At 40.5% G+C, this 23,762-nt stretch overlaps 1 protein-coding gene across 11 annotated transcripts in view; it reads right to left on the bottom strand.

Moving 5' to 3' along the window:
* OXR1 (oxidation resistance 1) overlaps nt 1–23,762 on the bottom strand; it is a 325,783-nt gene that overhangs the window by 131,778 nt on the left and 170,243 nt on the right. For 9 of the 11 annotated variants that reach the window (XM_085895180.1, XM_085895181.1, XM_085895178.1 and 6 more), the window contains 3 exons: nt 5,718–5,794; nt 5,277–5,384; nt 5,082–5,195 (listed from right to left, as the gene is read on the bottom strand). In XM_085895180.1, coding sequence (XP_085751306.1) covers nt 5,082–5,195; nt 5,277–5,384; nt 5,718–5,794 — 299 coding nt within the window. The remainder of the gene's footprint in view (nt 1–5,081; nt 5,196–5,276; nt 5,385–5,717; nt 5,795–23,762) is intronic. The other 2 variants (XM_085895185.1, XM_085895186.1) reach the window with 1 other exon arrangement.

The following is a 23,762-nucleotide window of genomic DNA, read 5'->3' as shown; positions in this document are numbered from 1 at the left end:
TGAAATTTAAACAAAGTCATTGGTTGAAGTATATTGATTTTAATACAAAAAGGAGAACAGAAGCAAAAACATATTTTGAGAAGGACTATTATAAATTAATGAATAATGCTCTTTTTGGAAAGACTATGGAAAATGTTAGGAATTAAAAAAACATAAGACTTGCTGCATCTTGGAAACAGGCTGCAAAGTTAATTAATAGACCAAGTTTTGAATGAGCGGAGGTGTTTTCAGAGAACTTTTGTGCTATTCATTTGAAAAAAAGAGTATTAAAATGGATAAACCTATTTAGATAGGAACATCAATTCTGGACTTGTCAAAGTCGTTAATGTATAACTATTATGAAATAATTTAAAATCAAAGTACAAGGATAATGTGCCATTGTTACATATGGATACAGATAGTTTGATATTAGAAATTAAGACAAGTGATGTATATGAGGATATGATTGATATATATGATACAAGTAATTATAAGTCAGGTAATGTGTTGTTTTCATCAAAGAATAAAAAGGTTATTGGAAAGTTTAAAGATTAATTGGGTGGGAAAGTCACGAGTGAATTTATAGGATTGAAATCAAAGTCTTATGCTTTTACGTATATTGATAATAATAACATTGAAAGGTGTTATAAGAAGCTAAAGGGAATAAATAAAAATATAATCAAGGAAACAATAAACTTTAAACATTATTACAACTGTTTAACCTTAAAGAAGGAAGAGTACAGAAAAATGAATACAATACAAAGTTATAAACATCAATTATATACAGAAGAGATAAATAAGAAAGCATGAGGAGCTTTTGGTGATAAAAGATATATTTTAGAAAATGGAATCAATAGTCTCCCTTATGGTTACAAGTAAAAGTGTGAAGATATTGGGTTGGGAATTTTAACAGGCTACTGCCATCTATTTACTGCTTTATAAATGATAGAATCAAGCAATAACCAAACCAAAGAGTGGAGATGTAATCAGCCTCGGTATTTAAATGGAAAACATAAAGAATGTGAGAAATATCAAATAAGTCTTATTAAAGAAATAACCGGTGTAAGAGGTGATAAAACAAATAAGCGGATAAATTTAATTACAAATAAGTTGGAGGATGTAAATAAAAAAAATTAATATCCTTGAAAGGACTGAAAACTTTGATCGTTATCTCATTGAAAAATGGAAAAACAATTTACTACAATCTCAAAATGATATGGTGGCTCAGGAGGTAGTCAAATAAGAGCATTAAGAGAAGTTTATTATTTCATTTCTGCTCAACAAAGACACTTAAACCAAGAACCAAGTTCCAAAGTCATCTTTGTGAATATACTACATATATATATATATATATATATATATATATATATATATATATATATATATATATATATATATTTGTTCTTCTTTCGGCTGCTCCCGTTAGGGGTCGCCACAGCAGATCATCCGTTATGATCCGCATACTGATTTGGCACAGGTTTTACGCCGGATACCCTTCCTGACGCAACCCTGGTCGCCTCTTACGACACACGGATAAGGATTGGGTTTCGCCATGATCCCGGGCTGCCCAACACCCTCTCATTGCGCGGCCCAGCGCAGAGCTCCCGTCCTCAAGTGATCCTCCAACCCAAGCCTCCGAGTAGCCGGATTACAGGCGCACGCCACTACGCCCGGTATATACTACATATGTATATATATATATATATGTATATATATATATATATATATATATATATATATATATATATATATATATATATATATATATATATATATATATATTGTTCGAATTTGGAATTCGATCGCACACAACATTCAGGTTCCTTTAGCTCAGTTATGTCGATGAGTGCATGTTCCATAGATAGCTCACCTTCCATTGTTTAATGGGCAGAAATCGATTAAATGCGCTGTGATTTAATTTAATAGTTCGGGAGTGATCACAACACAAAGGAAGCCAACCCTCCCCCTCTTCTGGGAAGAGGAAGAAGAGCCCTCCCGTCCCGTGATTCATGACGTAAACAACTCCCTCCCACCTGTGGTTGTGCGGGCACGAGGGGATGAGTCACGCCGGGAGCGGGGGGGGGGGGAGGGGCAGAGAGGGATAAGGAAGAGAACCTCTGCTTTTTTCATGTTCAGAAGGCCTTTGGGTTCTGCTTGGCTCAGGTTAGGGAGAAGGCTTTTTTGTTCAGTAGGCCTTCGGGTTCTGCTTGGCTCGGGTTAGGGTTGAAGGCTTTTTGATTCTGCTTGGCTCGGTTCACTTTTTGGGCTCTGGCTTTGTTCGGAAGAGAGGTGGTTCGCTTTTTGTGCTTGGTTCATCGAAAGAGAGTTGAGCTGGTTGCTCGGCTCGAGCTTGTTGGTTGTTCATCGAGAGAGGAGCACCAGTTGCGAGTCGCGCGTGTTTTGCGCTCTACTTAGTCATCCGGTTCGGCTGGCTCTTCTTGGTTCGTAGAGCTCTTTGTTCTGTGCTTGCTTCCTGGGTTGGAGCGACTAAATGGCCTCATTTTGGAGCTGGTTCTTCGAGGAAGCGACGCATCGACGGGAAGGATCGGCGCCTCGTCTGACCAGCACGTGTTCAGAAGCGCAAGAGGATTTTCTGGAGCTCGGGAAGGATCTCGGTTCATGGCGATTGAATCCAGCTCGCTCTCGCTGGAGCCCGGGTCCGAGCAGCTTGAAGACCACACGAGGTGGAGAGGTTTGAGATAGGTTCTGGGTTTCAGCTCATCTGTCCCTCCGAGTTGAAGTCCTTATTAAAGGCATCAGCCACCATTTATTGGGTGTGTGTGTGCGTACGTGTGTTTGTGGGCCCGTCTAACAAGTAGGAAACTGTTAAGTGCCTGTGTTGAATTTGCTTTACATTTCATAATAGAACTCGGCTGTAGGATTTTGCTCGTGTCTTTTTCCCCATCCCCCTATTCATTGCATGCCTGTGTAGGGAAATAAATGTCCCCATTATTAAATGTCACATGCTCGTTGCGTCCCTTCCTCACATTAACTGCCATGGAGCGTTCGGAATAATTAGCTGGCTGATTATAAGCCGATAAAACGTACATCAGGTCTGACGGGACTTGGCGATATATAACCGCTCGGCAATCGCATACGGAACGAGCTGCTTAAGCGGCTCATTTTCGTGCAGGTCCAGTTGAGGTATAAACTCCCGGCATTTCTGTCCACGCGAATAGTTAGGGATATCGACAATTCGGTGATTGACCCTGTAGCGCGTGGACAGAAGAGTTGGCTGGTTTATGGTGTGTTAAAAACACCCGTAGCTGGGTTTCGGCGTTGATCCGGAAGCTACGACTGGATTGCGCGTTCGGTGGACGCGCAGCCTGGATTGGGTTGAAAAGGTCGTGCGCACGCAGAACGGGCAGAAATCTACAACAATATAAATGGGAATGTGCTGACGAGTGAGGAGAGTATGTTGAGAAGGTGGATGGAGGACTTTGAGGAGCTGATGAATGAAGAAAATGAGAGAGAGAGAAGGTTGGAAGAGGTGAAGATAGTGAATCTGGAAGTGGGGTGGATCAGTAAGGATGAAGTGAGGACCAGTGGAGGCATGGAAGTGCTGAGGAGAAATGGCAGTGGGGTTGTTAACCAGATTGTTTAATAAAATCTTGGAAAGTGAGAGGATGCCGGAGGAGTGGAGATTAAGTGCACTGGTTCCGATTTTCAAGAACAAGTGTGATGTGCAGAGCTGTGGAAATTACAAAGGGATAAAGTTGTTAAGCCACACAAGGAAGTTGTGGGAAAGAGTAGTGGAAGCGCGGTTGAGAGGAGAGGTGACGATTTGTGAGCAGCAATATGGGTTTATGCCAGGAAAGAGCACCACTGATGCGATATTTGCTTAGAGAATGTTGATGGAGAAGTATAGGGAAGGCCAGAAGGAGTTACATGGTGTGTTTGTGGATTTAGAGAAAGCTTATGATAGGGTGCCAAGAGAGGAGTTGTGGCATTGTATGAGGAAGTCGGGAGTGGTGGGGAAGTATGTGAGGATCGTGCAGGATATGTATGAGGACAGTGTGACAGTGGTGAGGTGTGCGGTAGGAATGACAGACCGGTTTAAGGTAAAAGTGGGATTGCACCAAGGATCGACTCTGAGCCCTTTCCTGTTTGCAATGGTGATGGACAGGTTGACGGACGAGATCAGACTGGAGTCTCCATGGACTATAATGTTCGCGGATGACATCATGATCTGTCGGGAGAGTAGGGAGCAGGCTGAGTCGAGCCTTGAGAGGTGGAGGTACGCACTGGAGAGAAGGGGAACAATAGTCAGTAGGAGTAAGACGGAGTACATGTGCGTAAATAAGAGGGAGGGTGGTGGTGGCATGGTGCGGTTGCAAGGAGTTGAGGTGGGGAAGGTGGATGGGTTTAAATACTTGGGATCAACTGTCCAAAGTAACGGAGAGTGTGGGAGAGAAGTGAAAAAGAGAGTGCAGGCAGGATGGAGTGGGTGGAGAAGAGTTGCAGGAGTGATTTCTGACAAGGGTAGCTGCAAGAGTTAAGGGGAAAGTATATAAGACGGTTGTGAGACCAGCTATGTTGTATGGTTTGGAGGCGGTGGCGCTAACAAAAAGACAGGAAGCGGAGCTGGAGGTGGCAGAGTTAAAGATGCTGCGATTCTCGTTGGGAGTGATGAGGATGGACAGGATAAGGAATGAGTATATTTGAGGGACAGCGCAGGTAGGACGGTTTGGAGACAAAGTGAGAGAGGCGAGATTGAGATGGTTTGGACATGTGCACAGGAGGGAAGCGGAGTATATCAGGAGAAGGATGCTGAAGATGGAGCCGCCAGGCAGGATGAGAAGAGGAAGGCCAAAGAAGAGGTTCATGGATGCGGTGAGGGCAGACATGTGGGTGGTTGGAGTTTCAATGGAAGATGTGGAGGATAGAGCGAAATGGAGATGGTTGATCCGCTGTGGCGACCCCTAACGGGAGCAGCCGAAAGAAGAATAAGAAGATTCTGAATGACTATAGGTCTTACCCCTCTCGTGTCCTTTCTTACCCCTCTTTACAAAAAAAGAGCTATGACATAGAAGGAATGTGTAATCACAGAGCAAAGTAAAGAAAAACCAAATGCACCCAACAACCAAAGAATCGTAACATACCTGGACTTTGTCACTATCTGCTTCTGAAGACGTGGGTGATAGCGGACTGACGGGACTGATTGAAGGAGAGCTGTCTTCACTCGAAATGCAAATTTTGTCTGGCACATACAGAACCTGCAAAATGAGTGCAATTAAGGACCCTGCTGGATATATCGTCCACAGTGATGAAACCGAGCTCAGCAAACACCGCTCTACCTGTCCTGGAATGATCATTTGTGAAAACAGCTTATTGAGTTGTACAAGCTCGTTGGGAGTTGTGTCAAACTTCAGCGCAACAGCATTCAGCGTGTCCCTCGACTCGACCTGCAACAACATTTTTTGTGTGTGTGTGTGTGTGTGTGTGTGTGTGTGTGTGTGTGTGTGTGTGTGTGTGTGTGTGTGTGTGTGTGTGTGTGTGTGTGTGTGTGTGTGTGTGTGTGTGTGTGTGTGTGTGTGTGTGTGTGTGTGTGTGTGTGTGTGTAAACAAAGCATCACAGATTGTACAGAAACATCATTGGTTGATCACTCAGCTGGAACACCAAAACTCATTTGCAATAGTACAAGAATGAAGGATCATGTTCTACCTGGAACTTAAATTAACCATTTATTTATTGCATAGTTGCAACAAAAAAAAATTGATGAATAAAGAAAACTTACCAGATATTCATTGGTTCCCTTTGGTTTCTGATGTATCTTTCGATCTCTTTTTTCTGAAAATTTCTTCTGGCCAGAATCTGCAAAGGCAGGTACTTTTTAATTTCTATAGTCTTCCTTGCTGATTGAGCTGTTTGTACATTTGTTTGGTGACCCCTTGAAGTGCAAACAAATGCTCTTTACAGTATACAACAAAAACATTTCAAGGTTAGCCGACTGGACATTCCAACCCTCGCAATGAGATCCAATGTTCGGATCTCAATTTTATCTACACAAAGAAAACATAAAAGCATATTGCTGCTAATAAAGTTTTGGGTGAAGCCAAAAATTGAAACTCGGTGAGAAATTGCAAACATTGACATCATCATACTCATCAACAACATTGCACCATACTTTATGCAGAGCGTTAGGGTGTTGCCGAAACAGTCTCCTGGCAAGAATTATGCTGGATGTTTATTTCCTTTTCATTTTATTATTGTATCATTGTTATTATTAATAGCACTTTATAAATGTTGTTTTCTTTATTTAGCAAATGTCCTTGTTCGTTTCCCTAATATTTTCACTTCCCTCCACTCTCCTCCTCCTCTTCCCACAGTCCCTTGGCAATAATGGCCTCCAAAGCCAGCTGTCGATTGTGCATCCTTCATTGTGCAAGGTCTTTCCTTAGCCAATCTGAACTTTTGCAAATCTACAAGGCCTGAATTTGCAGCTTGATCGAGTACTGCTCTCCCCTTTGGGTGGCAACTCTGCCTCACACCTTGCACTTACTTATTGATACTATGGAAAGCAAGGCCCTCATCATTGGGATCTCCTACAACAAAGCTGTGTGTCAAAGCGTTTTACTCTCACATTGCAGACATATTGGTGACCTCTGTATTCTACCACCTCCTTTTTGGTATTGCACCCTCTGCTCTGTTTTGGCTTTGTCCCTCCCAAGTTTCTGCAGAACACACATAATCTGCCAGAGTGCCAGCACCCTTGTTCTTGATAGACTCCCAAAATCCAGGATCACTGCTCACCTCCACTCATTTGTTCCTTTTTTCTCTCGCATGTGGAACCAACTTCCCCAGTCTGTTCAGTCCCGTTCTTCCCTCCAGGGCTTCAAGACAGCTGTTCACCACTACCTCAGGTCATCCCCATCCATAATCATCTCTTCTTCTACCAAATGACCCTATTCCCAAGCACTCCCCTTTTCCAGGTTATTGTGATTTTTTTCCCCTCTCCCTTACCTCTTTGAATTTGTTCGTTGTCACACCCATGCCACCCCCACCCCCCCCTTCCTTGATCTCACTCTCACTTCATTTTCTTTTGTACACAGAGACAAGGCTAATGGAAGAGTTAGAAAACTGAATGGATCAGGATGCCACAGAACAAAAGAAATAGGGAGAGAAAGGGGGGGGGGGCTGCACTCTGCAACAGCAGGGTTGAAAGACAAAATAGAGGGAGAGTTGGACAAGTAATACGTGTGGGGAGGAATGAGGGGTAGAGGAGGATGTATGGGGTGGACAAGATGGGATGGATAAAGCAAAGTCTCAGGAAAGAAAAAGTGGAAATTTGGAAGGAGGTCGAAGTAGTAGTAGTAGTAGTAGTAGTAGTAGTAGTAGTAGTAGTAGTAGTAGTAGTAGTAGTAGTAGTGGTGGTAGTCGTAGTAGTGGTATTAGTCGTAGTCGTAGTAGTAGTAGTAGTCGTAGTAGTCATGGTTTTATTTAAACGAACATAAACATTCAAACACAGGAAAAACAGAAATGGCTGCAAAATAGTACATTGCAATATAATAAAATTGCACACGAATTAACATGCAGAAAAAAGGGACATTATAACAAGGGACAGACAAATTCACAAATGGACTTCATCACTGCAGGCCAAAAAGGCTAAACCATCTACATTATACATGTGACTCGTAAACAATTAAAGAAGAATGTGTTCAAGAATGACCTGTCACCTGCACATAATGAGAAAGGTACATGACAAGGAATGCAAACAATTTGCATTACTAAGTAACACGACCATAAGGCAGGATAGACACTGAAAGGAAGGTGAATACAGCAAAAAGCAAGGGAAGGATTAGAGAGAAAATATGTGCAATCACCACATCATACACCACATCACAAGGTGGAAACAGAAATAAGGTAAACATGAGAAAAGGTGGAAACAGAGATAAGGTAAACATGAGAAAAGGGAAGGAAGGGAATGAAGCCAGGGTAAGGGGTTAAAGAAGAGAAGAAGGAAAACTCAGCTTGGATGAGCCAGGCTAAGGTTCAAAGAAATACAGCACTAAAAAGTGTGAGCTACCTGAAACCAAAAGGCAGGGGCAGTACAGGTGTTCTCATGCAAAATTAATGTAAAACATAAAAAAGAGCAGTGACATTATATATTAAATATCAAAATCAGCAGAATGTTATTAAAACGATATATGTGTAATGTAATTACATTCTACTTTAAAAACAATTAGGAGAGGAAGTCTCAAAACAGGAATAAATATATAAATAAATAAATAAAAGGAGTGTTATGCACATTATTCATTAAGAATCTTAAAGTATGGTACGGCTCTGTTTTTGTACGTTTGGGTTTTACATGTAGTTTGTGAAAGTTGAGATGAATTTCTGAGAAAGTATATTGTGTCCTATTCTGCCTGAGGTCTGGAAGCCAATGTCTAAACTTGATTATATGTGAGCAATTGGCCTGCAGATCTCAGACAAATTTCAAACCGATGTTGTTTCAAGGTTGGAATATCACAAAACTGAAGGGGCTTGTCATAATCACTGTATAATTGTCCTCAAATGACTTGGAGAGCCCTTTTCTGAACCTGTTCCAATTCGTAACTTTGGTGATTTGCAAGACCAGCATTCCAAACTGGAACAGCATTGTCTAAAAGTGATCGGGCATAGCCTTTATAAATGGTAAGCAAATCTTCCACGGCTAAGTTAAACCTTTTGAGCATCTTTAACATGAACAACTTTCCATTTGCCCTGGTGACAATATTGTGAATGTGATGGTTCCACTTCAAATCAGATGAGATAATAAGACCCAATATTTTTCATATGATCAACCTTCTGCAGTGCAGTGGTTTGGATAATAAAATGAGGCCTTGGCAGAGGTTGTTTCCTGAAAAAAAAAAACTTATCAGTATTGAACTTCATGTTATTTTTAAATTTCCCATTGTGTAAAAACATTCAAAGTAGATTGTAGTGTCATGTTAGGTTCCTGCCCCATGGATTCTCAAAAAGTGTCATGTCATCAACATACTTAAGGGCTCAAATATGAGCATAGTCCTCGAGCTAAGTCATTGCATCACTAATTCGAGCCCATCACATCACTAATAAAAAAAAAAATAGAGGGTGCCCAATTTAGTACCCTGTGGTACCTCTCCACTGAGATTTTGATTTACAGACAAGCACTCTTGCATCCAACATATTGAGCTCTTTTATCTCAGAAACTACATATCCAAGGAATTAATGCAGGCCTGACACTCACTTGCATCAGCTTTGTTATAACCACAATGTGATTATCACATCAAAAGCTTCAAAAAAGTCTATTTCAACCACCGAGCTGTGACTTGGTTGTTTATCAGCATGCTCGCATAAATTATTAATCAACTTAAGGTAATGTGAAGTGGAATAACCTGCCCGGTTACCAAACTGATTGATGTCAATATTATCTTTAATGTCACTGAGTATCCATTGAGTTGCAAAGGTTTCAGCTAATTTTGCAAAGTGATCAGTCAAGGATATGGGGCTGAGCCCTGAGTGTATTCCAAACTGGTCTGGAAGTCTTCATGATCAGGGCAACAATTGTATTTTTTTTCCACTGTGCTTGAACAGTTCCTTCTTTCATTGAAGAATCAAAGATATCCGTTAATGGGGCACTAAATTCACAAGCAAATTTACGAATCAAACGGGCTGGAATTATACTGCGCTTGATGTGCCAGAAGTTATACTGCACTTGATGTGCTGCAGGACTTTGTGGACTTCATGTTCCTCTCCTTATGGACATGGATGTGGAGCCGGTAAGTATGCCTGAAGTGCCGAGCAATCTAAGGTTGTACCATCCTTTGCAATTTCCACAAAGGTGGTCATTCATGCAGTTGACAATTGCTTGGTCATCCTCAAGCTTGGAGGTGGGCGTGAGGTGGGGGTTTATAGGGGGTCTAGAAGATCATGGTTTTGGATGGGAATGATCTGAGATGGTGGTAAACAGCTGTCTTGAAGACTTGCAAGAGAATGTGGTAGTTGATTTGGGAAAAAAAAGAGGAACAAATGAGTGGTGAGCAGTAATTCTGGATTTTGGGAGTCAAAAAGAGAAAGATAAATTCAATTAATTAATTAATTGTATTTTGCACCCTCTCATGTTGGTACTCAGCTAATTTACCAATGGAGGACCTTTTGATTACACTAGTGACACTCAAGTGTTATTACAGAAGGCCCTCAGATGGGTTGATGAGGGTCCATAGAGTCTTAGGGACAAAGGGTTAGAATGGGGTCTATAGGGTCTACTGGGTCTTCGAGGTCCTCAGGGTCTGAAAGGATCTTTGGGTTATAAAGCGTTTCGAAGGTCTTAGGGGTATGATGGGTATTAAAGGGTCTGCAAGAAAGGCTCTTTAGGATATAAAGTGTTGAAAGGGTATATTAAGGGTTTATGGGTCTTAAAGGGTATTTAGGGTCTGAGATAGTTTAAGAGTTCAAAAAAGGTCTTTGGATTCTGAAGGGTCATAGGGTTTGAAAGTCAAAAGGGTCTTGAGGGTCAAAAGAATTCTAAAAGGTCCAAATCAACATGCTTAAAAGGAACAGGTAGTGGACAAAAAAAATGGAAACACCAATGTAAAAATCACTTAATAGGGCACTGGGCGGTCACATGTGGCCAGTACGGCCTGGATTCACTGTGGTATGGAGTCCACCTGGAATTCTGCAGGAGGGATGCAGCACCATTCTTCCAAGAGAAAGTCAATCAACTCACACCTGGTTGATGGAGGTGGAAAATGCAGTCTCAGGTATCGTTCCACAATATCCCATAAATGCTCGATTGGGTTCATATCTGATGACAGAGAAAGCCATGACATATGGATAACATCAGTGTCATGCTCATCAAACCATTGGGTGACCACATGTGCTCTGTGGATTGGGACATTGTCATCCTGGAAGACACCCTTCCCGGCGGGAAAGAGATACTACAACATGTGGTGAAGACGATTACTCAGTACCATTAAGAAGCAATTGGCATTGACCTTGCGTTCTAAGGAAATGACTACACATAAACCATGCCAGGAAAATGCATCCCACAACATTACAGAACCATCAGAACCCTTCACTGTTGGAACCAAGCACTCAGGGTTGTGGAATTCTTTAGGTTGGCCCGACACTTACACTTGTCCATTTGTCGAGAACATGGTGAAGGATGATTCATCCACTATCACATTTCTCCACTGCTTGGTGGTCCATTACCTATGCTCTTTGTACCACTGGACTCCAAAACGTGCTTTGCCAGTTGTGATGAGCAGTTTGTGCACTGAAATCCGATGCTGGTATGCCACTCTGTGGAGTTCTCGGCAGATCGTTTTCTGAATGAAACTGGCTGCTCATGCCCCAGGTTGAAATTTACAGTCAATTGATCTGCAATTGCTTGACTACTTTGTTTTTCACTTCAAAGTAATGCACAGATATCACAATCCTGGGGGATGTGCTTCTGCCCACTGTTGCCCTTTGCTAATGATGTCTTTCCCTCGAAGTTCCATGCCGACATCACCTTATACACCGTTGCTCATGAAACAGCAAGTTGAACTGTCTGTCACTGAAGCTCCTGCAAAACGCGCCCCAACAATCGCCCCTCTTTCAAAGTCACTGACGTCTCCTCTTGCAGCCACGCAAGCCATACGGAAAGGCAACCAAGCCTGTGCCGCATTTTTATACATGAGCAGAATACCTGCAATATGCACAATCTTGTTCCAAGCATGCAACATGTTCTTCTGACACATACCTATATTCAGGTGGTTTCGTCAACTGACAGTTCTGTTTTGGCAAAAAAAAAAAAATGCTGTTGAATATTGCACTACAAATGGTAGAGACTTGTAATACCCTCCCTGAGTGGAGGTGGTGCCACACAATACACATTTACATCGAGAACATGCATTCCCACCCAAAACCATCAGCAAAGATTTTAAAAAATCAAAAAAACATTCCTATACATTAATTGGGATCATGCTGATCATATGTAGCAAGTCTGGATGGAATCACCTAGAACTGTAGGAGGAGTGGTGCAACAAACACACACACACACACACACACACACACACCGGTCCGTGAATTAAAGCAAAGATGACCCCAAGCATGCTGAGATGTTATTTGCTTAGTTACCACATGGACCACACCTGTGTGGAAGCCGTTGCTTTCAATATACTCAGTGTCCCTCATTTACCCGGGGGTTTCGAGTTTTTTGTCCACTACCTGTATGCTCCAAAAGTCTGTAATTAATGGACATTGTCAAGGTCCAATAATAAGTAATTAATAGACATACTGACAATCAAACTCATGTTCAAAAATGCATAATTAAGACACACTCACATGGGTCGACAAAGACTTCACTTCGACGAAGGTTCACCGCCCAACCGCGGGAATTCCACTTTCTGTCCACAGGGAATTTCTACCCAGGGAATTTCACTGACTGTCTACAAACATGAGTCTATAATCGGGGAACTACTTAACTTCAATTGAATTTCATATTTTGAACACTGGAGAACACAAATCTGAACATAAATCGAAATACGAACTTGCAGTTTAGCAGTACTTTGGCTCTGAACTTTGCAAATCGTACGGAATCTCAACCCAAGCACGCATGCATCGAGAGGAGCAAGGTAATTTTTTTCCTCTGTCTGCCAATCAAACAAAATTGAAAAGCATTCCAAACAGAAAACTTACGATTTCTAGCAACGTCATAAAGGACACAAACAAAAGGCATGAATAACTACTTCAATGTTAAATAAAGTGGTGTGAAAGACGGTGCATCAAATGCGGTAAACGTCTGAAAAAAGTTGTTTTTTCTCTACAACCGTTAAAACCTGGAATTAATTAAAATTGAATTACTTCTTGTATCGTATGCAGCCTGTGGCTGCTGGTTGCATCACTTTCTGGAAGCACGGCTGTGCCGATGATGCAGTGCCCCTGTTCGCAGTAAGCTGGTACTTGTTTTGCCGGCCTTGGAAGTATGACAGGCTGAGTAAACCCACCCGTTATTTCAACGGCATGACAGGAGCTCAAAATCAAAACCCTAACATCTTAAAGAGCAGGTTTTGGGTCGCTGATGACTTCGCGTGATTTGAAGGTTGTAATCACATTAATAATCGTTGGGCAATTATTTTCTTACATTTGAAACTCAAAATATGCTAAAATTAACTTTTCAGTCAAAACTTTTGTCAGTTATCGAAAAACAGACTGGAATTTACCGAAGATGCTATGACGTCACAGTCTCCGAAAACTTTGTGAACATTCGGAAACAGGGTGTGAACAATGGCGAGATGCGACTCAGAGAGTGCTTTCAGCGGCGATGAAATTGAGTGTTTTCATTCCGATATTGCGGAGGACGAGTCGGAGGATGATGGGAATTTATACGATGGAGTTTCTGGCCCTGAGCCATATAAATTTGAGCCACTTGAAAGTTCCAGAAAACGGCCTATTTCGTGTACAAGTGGCAGGACTGACTGTCCGGCAGTTCACACTGACAGACTCCACCAGATAGATTGGTTTGTAGATTTTCATTTTCTTGTTCGATGCATAAAATAATGTAAAGTTTGATTCGTGTGACTTGATATAATAATTTTTAACCCTCTTGTCACTCAAGTCAGAAATAGAATGAATCAATAATGGACCCAAATATATTATACACCGGGGGCGTTCCATGTAAAGTGTACACATTTTTCAGCGAAATTTTGACACCGTCTCAGATTTCACTCTTTTTTTTTGTGCAAGTGTTTGTATCCACGGTAAAACATTGTGTCAATTTTCAGACCTGGGGGCCCATGGGGGCCTATTTTAGGGCCCCCACAAATTTGGATGCCCCCGGTTGACCCACAATCTTCCAGTGGCCATATCACAGGTTGTAGTGGTCCGATTTGGACGACCTTGGTATCAAAATGCTCGTAAAAGCAAGATCTTTCGAATCGCGTAAAGTAAAATCACTCCGAAGCAGTAATTCAAAAAGTTATAGTTTGGGGCTCCCTTTGACCTTGGGCCCCCACCCCCTCCCCTTCCCCAGCCAAACCGATGATCCCGATTTTTTCGTGTGAGAATACTCCTTCACATACTCCAACACCTCAGCATAAATTAAAATGGGATCTCAATGGGTTCAAGTGTGATGATGGTTTTATTGCTCGGGGTCCACATATTACTAATTCTTGATTCGACATTGGGTGACATTTGCCGTCATCGTTCCAATGACGTCACCTGCTGGCAGGCGACTTTATGTCTGAAATTGACAATCATCATTTCTGGACTATATATATGCATGTGTGTATATATATATATATATATATATATATATATATATATATATATATATATATATATATATATATATATATATATATATATATATATATATATATATATATATATAGCATCATTTGCGAAAAATTATTCTGCCTATTGTGTCTTGATTTTTAAGAATACATTTTTTGTATAACCATCATCGAATTAAGTTATAAATGGGATAATCTCAGTTTTTGCATATTTTGCAGTAAGCATGGCGACTGAAGATCGATAGGAGTTCCGAAAATACTGTCGCGATCCGTTCAGCTGCCATAAAACGAAACATCGAAAAGATCTTCGCAATGTGTCAAATGATATGTTGATGAAATTTTCTTCAAAGGTGAAAAAAAAGATGACAGACTGTACTTCATGCAGAAAAAAAACTCTCAGTTGTCACCAGAGCGTATTGAAGAATCAACTTCGACCAGTTCGAAATTATCATCAGAAGGAACTATTGAAGGCATTGCAGAATCTATTTCGACAGATGAGGACGAGGAGGTTTTTGAGCGAGAAGCAGAAGTTGACCTATTAAACCAGTCGTTATCGATGATAGGCGAAAGCCCATTCGACAAACGAAAGGCGGAAAGGAAACCAGGGTACGTTCCTGAAAAGCGAAGTAAAGTAGAAGATTCTGTGCGATAGAAATTAGAACTGCGGAGAAAACACAAAATACAGCGTCAAAATGTGATGAAAACTGCATGCCAGAGGTGATCAAAAGCCTGAAAGAAAAATACGTTGTTTCGAGCCGTTCAGAGCAAATACGTATACTGACAATATTTCCTAGGAATATGAGCATCAGAGGGATGATGAGTGAATTCAGTTGCTCCCAAAGAATGGCTGTGCAAGCCAAAAATTTAGAGAAAGAAAATGGTGTGCTATCGTCTCCAAATCCCAAACAGGGTAAAATATTGCCTGACGAAGTGAAATCCGTCGGAACCGAATTTTACAGAAGTGATGAAGTCAGCCGAATAATGCCGGGAAAAAAGGACTGTGTGCTGGTCAGGAATGAACATGGAAAAGTCAAAATTCAAAAGCGCCTAGCACTAAACAATCTCAAGGGACCGTTTCTGAAATTCAAAGAGAAGAACCCTGGCTTGAAAGTTGGATTCGCGAAGTTCGCCGAGCTCCGTCCCTCGGAGTGTGTCCTGGCCAGTTCAGGCGGTACACACAGTGTATGTACGATACATCAAAATGTGAAACTTATGATGTTTGGTTCAAAAATGCCACAGATAGCCAAACTTCCTAGCTATCATCATGTGACAGCACACATATTTTGTAACCCAGCACAACCGGCATGTTATTTCAGAACTTGTGAAAGTTGCCCATCAATTGAAGACTTCAAAACCGAGCTACTGAGTGCTTATGAACTAGAGGATATTGATGAAATTCAGTTTAAAGAGTGGACATCCACTGACAGATCTGAACTGAGCTCCATGGTCCTGCCTTTGGAAGAATTAATTAATTAATTGTGTGAACGCGCGGTGAAATTAATGAGACACGACTTCATTGCCAAGGCCCAATCTCAGTTTCTGAAAAATAAGAAAGACGAAATCGGTGAAGGAGAATTTGTCATTATTGGAGACTTCTCAGAGAACTATTAATTTGTTTGAACTGCTCCATTCCATTTGAACCCAAGGATTCCATTGGAACTGCTCTCAAGCGACAATTCACCCCTGGGTTTACTATTTCAAATCGGACGATGGCAAATTAAACCACGATTCGTTCACGATGATATCAGAATGCAATACTCACGACGTTGTCTCAGTCCACCTCTTCCAAAGAATGCTCATTGAACACTTGAAATCTAGCTTTGGAAATGTAAAGAAACTTTTCTATTTCTCAGATGGTTGCGCTGGCCAATATAAGAATTGCAAAGCCTTCATAAACCTATGTCGTCACAAATCAGAGTATGGTATTGACGGAGAATGGCATTTTTTTTGCCACACGTCATGGCAAGGGCCCTTCAGATGGCATGGGAGGTAGTCAAACGAGGAGCAACACGTGAGAGCCTGCATAGACCTTACGACAGTCAAATTATTTCTCCAAAAGATCTTTTCGCCTTTGCTGAAAATGGTTTGAATGAAATAAAGTTCGGTTACGGGACCCAAGTGGCGTATGACGAGGAAGAACGAAATCTGGAAGAAAGGTTAAAAATGGCCAAAACCATGGCTGGAACTCAAAAACTTCATGCTTTCATCCCTATTTCTGAAACTGCTCTTCAAGTACGCGAATTCAGCCTTAGCGAGGAACACCGTATCGAGTCAGCTATTTCAAAATCTAGACCAACTTTTAACGGGAAACCCCCAGGTTATGTCACAGTGCACTATGATGGAAAATGGTGGCTTGCCTGCATCATGGAAGCCTTTCAGGATACTCATGAAGTGAAAGTGAATTTTCTTCATCCAAACGGGCCTGCAAATAGTTTATTTTTTTCCTGACATTGAAGATCACTGCATTTTAGACATTTCTGATATACTTCTTTCCGTAGAACCAAAAACTGCTACAGGTAGAACCTACACAATCAGTAAAAAAAGAAACACGGCTGTCAAATAAAACATTGGTTGGCAAAAAATCTTGACTATAATATGCTAGGAAAAACTCTTACTCATACTAGTATCGCTTCCAGTTCATGCATGTGGAAAATGTATGTACAATATACTGATATAGTGTATTGGAAATCTTGCGTTCAAATATTGTGCTATGTATTGTGGCGTATTGTGTGTCCAGCACCCGAGTCCCCCAACATAAATCTTTGCCATGCGTGAACCCATTGGGATCCCATTTTCATTCATGCTGAGGTGTTGGAGTATATGAAGGGGTAATCTCACACGAAAAAAATTGGGACCATCGGTTTGGCTGGGGAGTGGGGGCCCAAGGTCAAAGGCGCCCCAAACTATAACTTTTGAATTACTCTTTTGGAGAGATTTTATTTTACGCGATTCGAAAGATCTCGCTTTTACGAGCATCTTGATACCAAGATCAGCCAAATCTGACCACTACAACCTGTGATATGGCCTCTGGAAGATTGTGGGGCAGCCGGGGGCACCCAAATTTGGGGGGCCCCTAAAATGGGCCCCGATGGGCCCACAGGTCTAAAAGTTGGTATTTTGAGTTTTTTTCACCCAAGTGAATAAATGACCAACATATGGGGAGAAAATGAGGTATTAGTGTCGGGAGGGTCTGTACACTTGACATGGAATGCCCCACCATAGCCTTGGCGTTGAAGTCTTTCTGACAGCTGAGCTTGACCCCAGCGAAAGTGAACAGTTAGAACAAACCCCAACTTTCAAGAGACTGTTGTGGCATATAAATACCAAAACACGTTTAGCCTCATTGGGAAATATTCCACCAAATTTAGAAAAAAAAATGGAAAATTGATCAATTTTTTACAATTGAAATGAAATAGCCCAATTTGCTGATGCTGTTAAAAAAGTAATTTAATCAACAATAAGTTGATTTGTTGAGAATTTTTTTCATGCTTGTGTTTTTCAGAAAGTATATTTATATGTTTTTCCATGTACTCTTTAAGAATACATTTCAAGGTTTTTCTCACTTAAATGCAACAATTGATTCTGTGACAGAGCAGTATCTGGAGAACTTGTCAACCAACAACTTGTATTCACAAAGTGGTGATCAGATGTGTTTATGCCTTCGTAATCCTCGGCTGTGAAATGGTCACCACAAATGACAAGTCTATCCAAAGGGTCCTCTTTACCAGTTTTCTTTGGGAGAAAATTTGCCCGTTTTGTTTGTACAAATCTTATCCACTGCCGGCGAATGTTTGATTCCTTCGGGAATCGGTGGGAGCGATTACCCGTTTTCCAGCCATTTTCGCAAAACATGACAACACACGTACGAGGCATGATGTACAAATATCCAAATAACTTTGTTCTACAATAATTCAAAATAAAAAAGGATAATATAGACAGTTGCAAGCTCAAAAAAGCGAAAGAATGGCCCGCTGAACTGGACACTTCTTCAATGAGCGAGTGACCGTCCGCTTTGTTTTGGAGAACGTGACGTCACCATCCATATATGGCACATGGCTGTTTTTTTTCAACAGCCTCGAGAAATAACAACTTCGGAGTTAAATTTCATTAACTTTCCCAATAGTTAGGCAACCACAATAGTTTGCATCGAACTATTTAATGCACATATAATCATATTGATAAATTTTCAGAACATGTTTGGTGACCCGCAACCTGCTCTTTAAGCCAGCCACCTCAACCATGAAGCCAACACCAGACTTCATGATTAGTTGAAAACTCAAGAACAGAAATCGCCTCGTTGGCACCTCCACAAACCTCCAATTTATCAGTAAAAGGCCAAAATATTACACCATCTCAACCAATCAAACTTTCCGCTCAACCTCTCAGCATTGGGGAATATCGAGATTCAGACATAAGTTTGGCTTGTAGTAAATACAGACGTGCTTGGAAATGGAAAGCAAGAGTTCAAAAGATCCTTCCCATGTCTATTTTCTCAAGACTGCATGTGGTAAGGTGTTCTGTGAACTCTCTCGTTGTTCAAGTCCTTCAATGGAACCTCCACTCATTGACGTTAAAAGCCACTCTTACTGGGTTTAAGGTCTCAATGATGAGAACAATGGTGATTAGAAATTCCTAAAGCATGTTTATATATGATATATATTATATGTTTTAATTAACCTCTTCCTGAAGTTGTAATTGCAAGAAAAGTATAAAAGTAAAGGTTTATGGGTGTCTTCTGTGTATACGACATCTGTGCCACCTATATCACTATCTTGAGCTCTTCCAGATGATTTGGTATAGACATAGAAGGGGATGAAGTACTTTGCTTGGTGGTTTTTTTTTCCCCCCAAATCCCAGCAGTAGATTAAAAAAAAACTGGGATGGGATTGCAGATATAATTGTACAATGGTTTAATTGGTGGAACAGCTTTCTTCCACCCTTTCCTTTAGGTTTAGAGGCTGTGCCCTTAGCATTTCGTGACTTCTATGTTTTGGCCTTGGTTCATATATTTGCAACCATCAGAGATCTTTGCTCAAAACAGTTCAGTGGCATCTGGTGAACTATTTTTTTTAATGGGAACAGCATTGTTGGCTGAAGCCAAATACACTGTTCCGTCATCTAGTGGATGGTGGCCAAGGACTTGCTGATATCAAGTGCTGCCTAATGGCCTTTCAATTGATTTTGAGAAAGCATTTGCTGTATGGGAGCCACCTGCCATGGCGACATCAAGCAGGCTGTCTGTTGCAGCCAGTGGGAACACTCGGCTATGACATTTATAAATGCGGCTTACCTTTCTTCACGATGGAGGAACATCAAATATCCCCAGGTGTTTTTTGTGCCCGAGCCAGTTCAGTGTTTGGTAATGACTCCTGGTAAAGCGGCATGGAAATTATCTTGACAAATATGCTTGTGAGAGAACAACTATTTTTCATTCTCCTCTTTTCAAAGATTCATCAAAGTTAAAGTTTTGTCCAAGGGTTTATAATGGCTGGCATCATAAATGTTTGCCACCTTCATGACTGTTGCTAAGAATGGAAATCAGCAAGGGCAGTTACTGAACAAGCCAGTACATCAAGTCGATTCAAGCTGTGAGGAACATTTTGAAAGATGTAGTCTGCGTGGTGTTGAGGCTTAAACTGCGGTGCACAACTGAAGTGAAGTTCACACCGAATAAACCTCCATTTCCGAATGTACCAGAAAGGTTTCTGGTTCAGATGTAGATGTATCCCCAAATTGAAATATATCTCTATTCTACTCAGTAATTTAAGCAAGCAAACCATTTATTAAATGCCTGTAAAGGTATATGACGGTGTCTTCAAATGGCGTAAACATATAGAATAATATTTTCTTATAATGTTGGGCCAAAAACTATATGGAATGTCATGTATCATAACAGCATCCCAAACAAGGATAAATCGAAGACACAACACACAACTTAAAAATGAGATGTATAGATGTTGCATACACATAATACATGTATATATACACACATTATATATATATATATATATATATATATATATATATATATATATATATATATATATATATATATATATATATATATATATATATACACACACATACATATCTTCTTCTTCTGCTTTCGGCTGCTCCCGTTCGGGGTCGCCACAGCGGATCATCCGTATGATCCGCATAGTGATTTGGCACATGTTTTACACCGGATGCCCTTCCTGACGCAACCCTGGTCGCCTCTTACAACACAGGGTTAAAATAGGTACACCTATTTTAACCGGGGTATACACCGGCCCAGTACACTGGTACTCATTTCGCTGACCTCGGAAGGATGACAGGCTGAGTCAACCCATATATATATATATATATATATATATATATATATATATATATATATATATATATATATATATATATATATATATATATATATATGGGCAATTCCGCAGTTAGAGGGACATGACCCTAAAATTTCAATTTGTTTTTTTCCTTGATTTTTGTGTGTGATTTACGAAAGGACACATTGATGATTCAGGAAAAAATATTTTTCAGGGTATATTGATAGTTTTAGGTGGTGAATTCACCAATTTTGAACAAGAATTGTTCCAGATAAATTTTATCAGCAAAATCTCCATAATGGCAAAGAAGATATCTAGTCAAATTAAATGCCATTTTCTTACCAAAAATATTGAATTCATAGAAGCAGTGTAGTGCTTTCATGGATATATTAAGTAAAATCAACCTACATGTCTTCAAAATGCAAACATGTGTGCATTTCCCAACCCCTAGAAAGTCATTTAACGTTACTATCCGAAAAGTGAAATTATTTACCTCCAGAGTGTATAAAGTGTCTATGAATGATAATATTTCAATTTTTCCTGCTGTGTCCAATGACTAATTGAAATATATAAATAAGTATTACTTGTCATGATAGAAGTTAGAAATAACAGCAATCAAAATGTGTAACGTTACTAACCATGTAACGTTACTAACCAGCCTTTGTGTATTGTAACGTTACTAACCATGAAATAAGTGAATAAGACTCGAATAGACAGGTCCTGGTCAAGACAAAAGTGACAGTAAGACAACAGAGGGCAGTATGAAGACAATGGGGGGGGGGAGGGGTAAATTTTGGATCAATTCAAAATCTCAATTCAAAAATCGCTACATTGCTGCAGCATTGGCATCACTAGAGAAGGCTCACAAGGTGCATATCGAGTGGAATTTTTTTCCCACTTCACATGGGAAGGGACCCGTTGATGGAATCGGTGGGTCAGCCAAGCGTTTTGTGTGGGACAAGGTGAGAACACGTAAACATACTGTAACTGATGCAAAGAATTTTGCAGAAGCTGCAAGTACCATGAAGAATGTGTCTGTTCGTGAGATTACTTCCAGTGAGATCGCAAAGAGGAACGAGAAGCTGAACCTTGATGTCATCTTCAGTGAAGCCAAGGCCATTACTGGCATAGCAAAGATGCACTTCTTCAAAGTGGTAAATGACGAGGTGGTAGCCTATGTCCTGAGCAGAGACAAGCACGATGAGGCAACCCAGAGCAGCAGTGAGACCATTGCAGCAGTAGGAGACTGGTTCATAGTTGAGTACGATGGAAAACAATTTCCAGGAGAAGTTCTTGCTGTACGAGATGGAGAGTTCCAGGTGTCAGTAATGGCACATGTCGGGAAGTATTGGAAATGGCCTTCAACTAGGGATGCTATTTTCTACATGAGACACCAGATGATTGCCCCGTTGGATGCACCAGAAGTAGTGAACAATCGAGGCCATTTCAAATTTTCTGTCCCAATTTGAAATTATTGTACGGTGGTTTGTCAGGTGTAATTACATTTCAGGTACAGCGAACAGACTTGTTTTCACGTCAATGCAGAGATACGTTCAAAGTGGTCTAAAGAAAAAAAAAAACATATCACATATCTCTAGACTTGAATAAACATGAATTCAAATACTATGATGTAAACTACTGTCACAATATCAAATGTTGCATTATGGCCATACACTGTACATACTACATACCGGTACATTAGTTTTTGCTCTTTGGTTTCTTTCCCCTATATGAAAGGTACTCTTGAATGAGGAACACATACAATATGTACTGTTTTGTTCAACTTGTGAATTCCAGTGAATCACGATGAACTGTGATCAGCATAGTTATTGATCTGTGGATATCACTTGACCCAGTCTTTAAAGTGGTACTCTTTTGTTGTTTGTAATTTATTGTAACTTTTTCTTGTCTTTTTTAACACATATGTAATTTGTACCATTGTACAAGTACAATGACACTATACTGCTTGAGTTTGGTGATTGAAATAAGAGTTTCATGTCTTATCTGATGTTTTTTTAGCTTATTTCACATTCTCTTGAGGAAAAATGTAATGATTTGAGATTAAACATAATTCTGTGAGTCATTGTAATCACTGGACAAAGTATAACGTTACTAACCGTAACGTTACTAACCATGATTTTTGTTCCTAATTTTCAAACAAAGCTAGAACGAGAAAGGATATTTAGGGTAGCTATTGCCCTTAAAGCTAGAAATGAAAAAATAGAGTTGATATGTTTCAAGCTATACCAATTTTAGCAAACTTTTCATTCAAAGATGCTCATCAATTTTTCATGTCCTTTTTTTGTAACGTTACTAACCGGCATTAAAAGCAGTTCTTTCTTCTAGAATGTTTCATGAAATGATTTCATTCTTTGCTCTGTTCTACGTCTAGACTAGGTTGATCTCTGGTGACATTAATGAGACTTTACATCCACAGATAGAGAAAGGACTCTTATCTAAATAATGAGAATGTCCCTAAAATGTAACGTTACTAACTGCGGAATTGCCAATATATATATATATATATATATATATATATATATATATATATATATATATATATATATATATATATATATATATATATATATATATATATATACACACAAACACATATACATATACATATACATATACATAGTTACGGTTCTAGGAACCGTGTGCATTCAAACATACAGGTGCCCCAAAGTTAGTTATGCTGTTAAGTGGATGTGTAGACAGAACCCCTCCTTGTGTGTAGTGGGATAACGAAGGGGTGCGTTGCGATGCTTTTTTTTAGTTAGGTTAATAAATCATTTTATTTCCCCTCTTATGGAACCACGGGACCTTCCTAGCGCTTGCAGCCCTCGGTTCGCTGGCCATAGCATACCACTGTCCACCCGCTGTCTACAGAGACTCGTTTTTCCGAGGAAAAATCTCCACGTTCGCTGTTCCAGTTCCTTCTCGGCTTCCCCAAACGTACGAAGTGTGGCTGCACCGTCATTCACCTTCCCCAAGCACGCGTGGAGTGGGCGGGCCGCGCTATTGCTTGGCTGAGGCCCCACCCAGAAAGGGCGGACCCATGGGAGCCCCGTCCAATCAGGGCAGAGAGTGACGTCAATTTTGACCAAGGCCCCACCTCACTGAGGGAGGTCGATGGACTATGAAGGGACCCTCTGAGACGCGCGTTCGTGGGAGTTCATTCAAAAGGCTCAGTTCAGTTCTGCATCCGCTGGGGCATTCGTTGGAGTT

Source organism: Eptatretus burgeri, chromosome 9 (genome assembly GCF_056783735.1).
Source record: "Eptatretus burgeri isolate ZD-2024b chromosome 9, Ebu_testis_v1, whole genome shotgun sequence".
Lineage (NCBI taxonomy): Eukaryota > Metazoa > Chordata > Myxini > Myxiniformes > Myxinidae > Eptatretus > Eptatretus burgeri.
The sequence above is the reverse complement of the archived record's forward strand: the minus strand, read 5'-3'. Positions and strand labels throughout refer to the sequence as shown.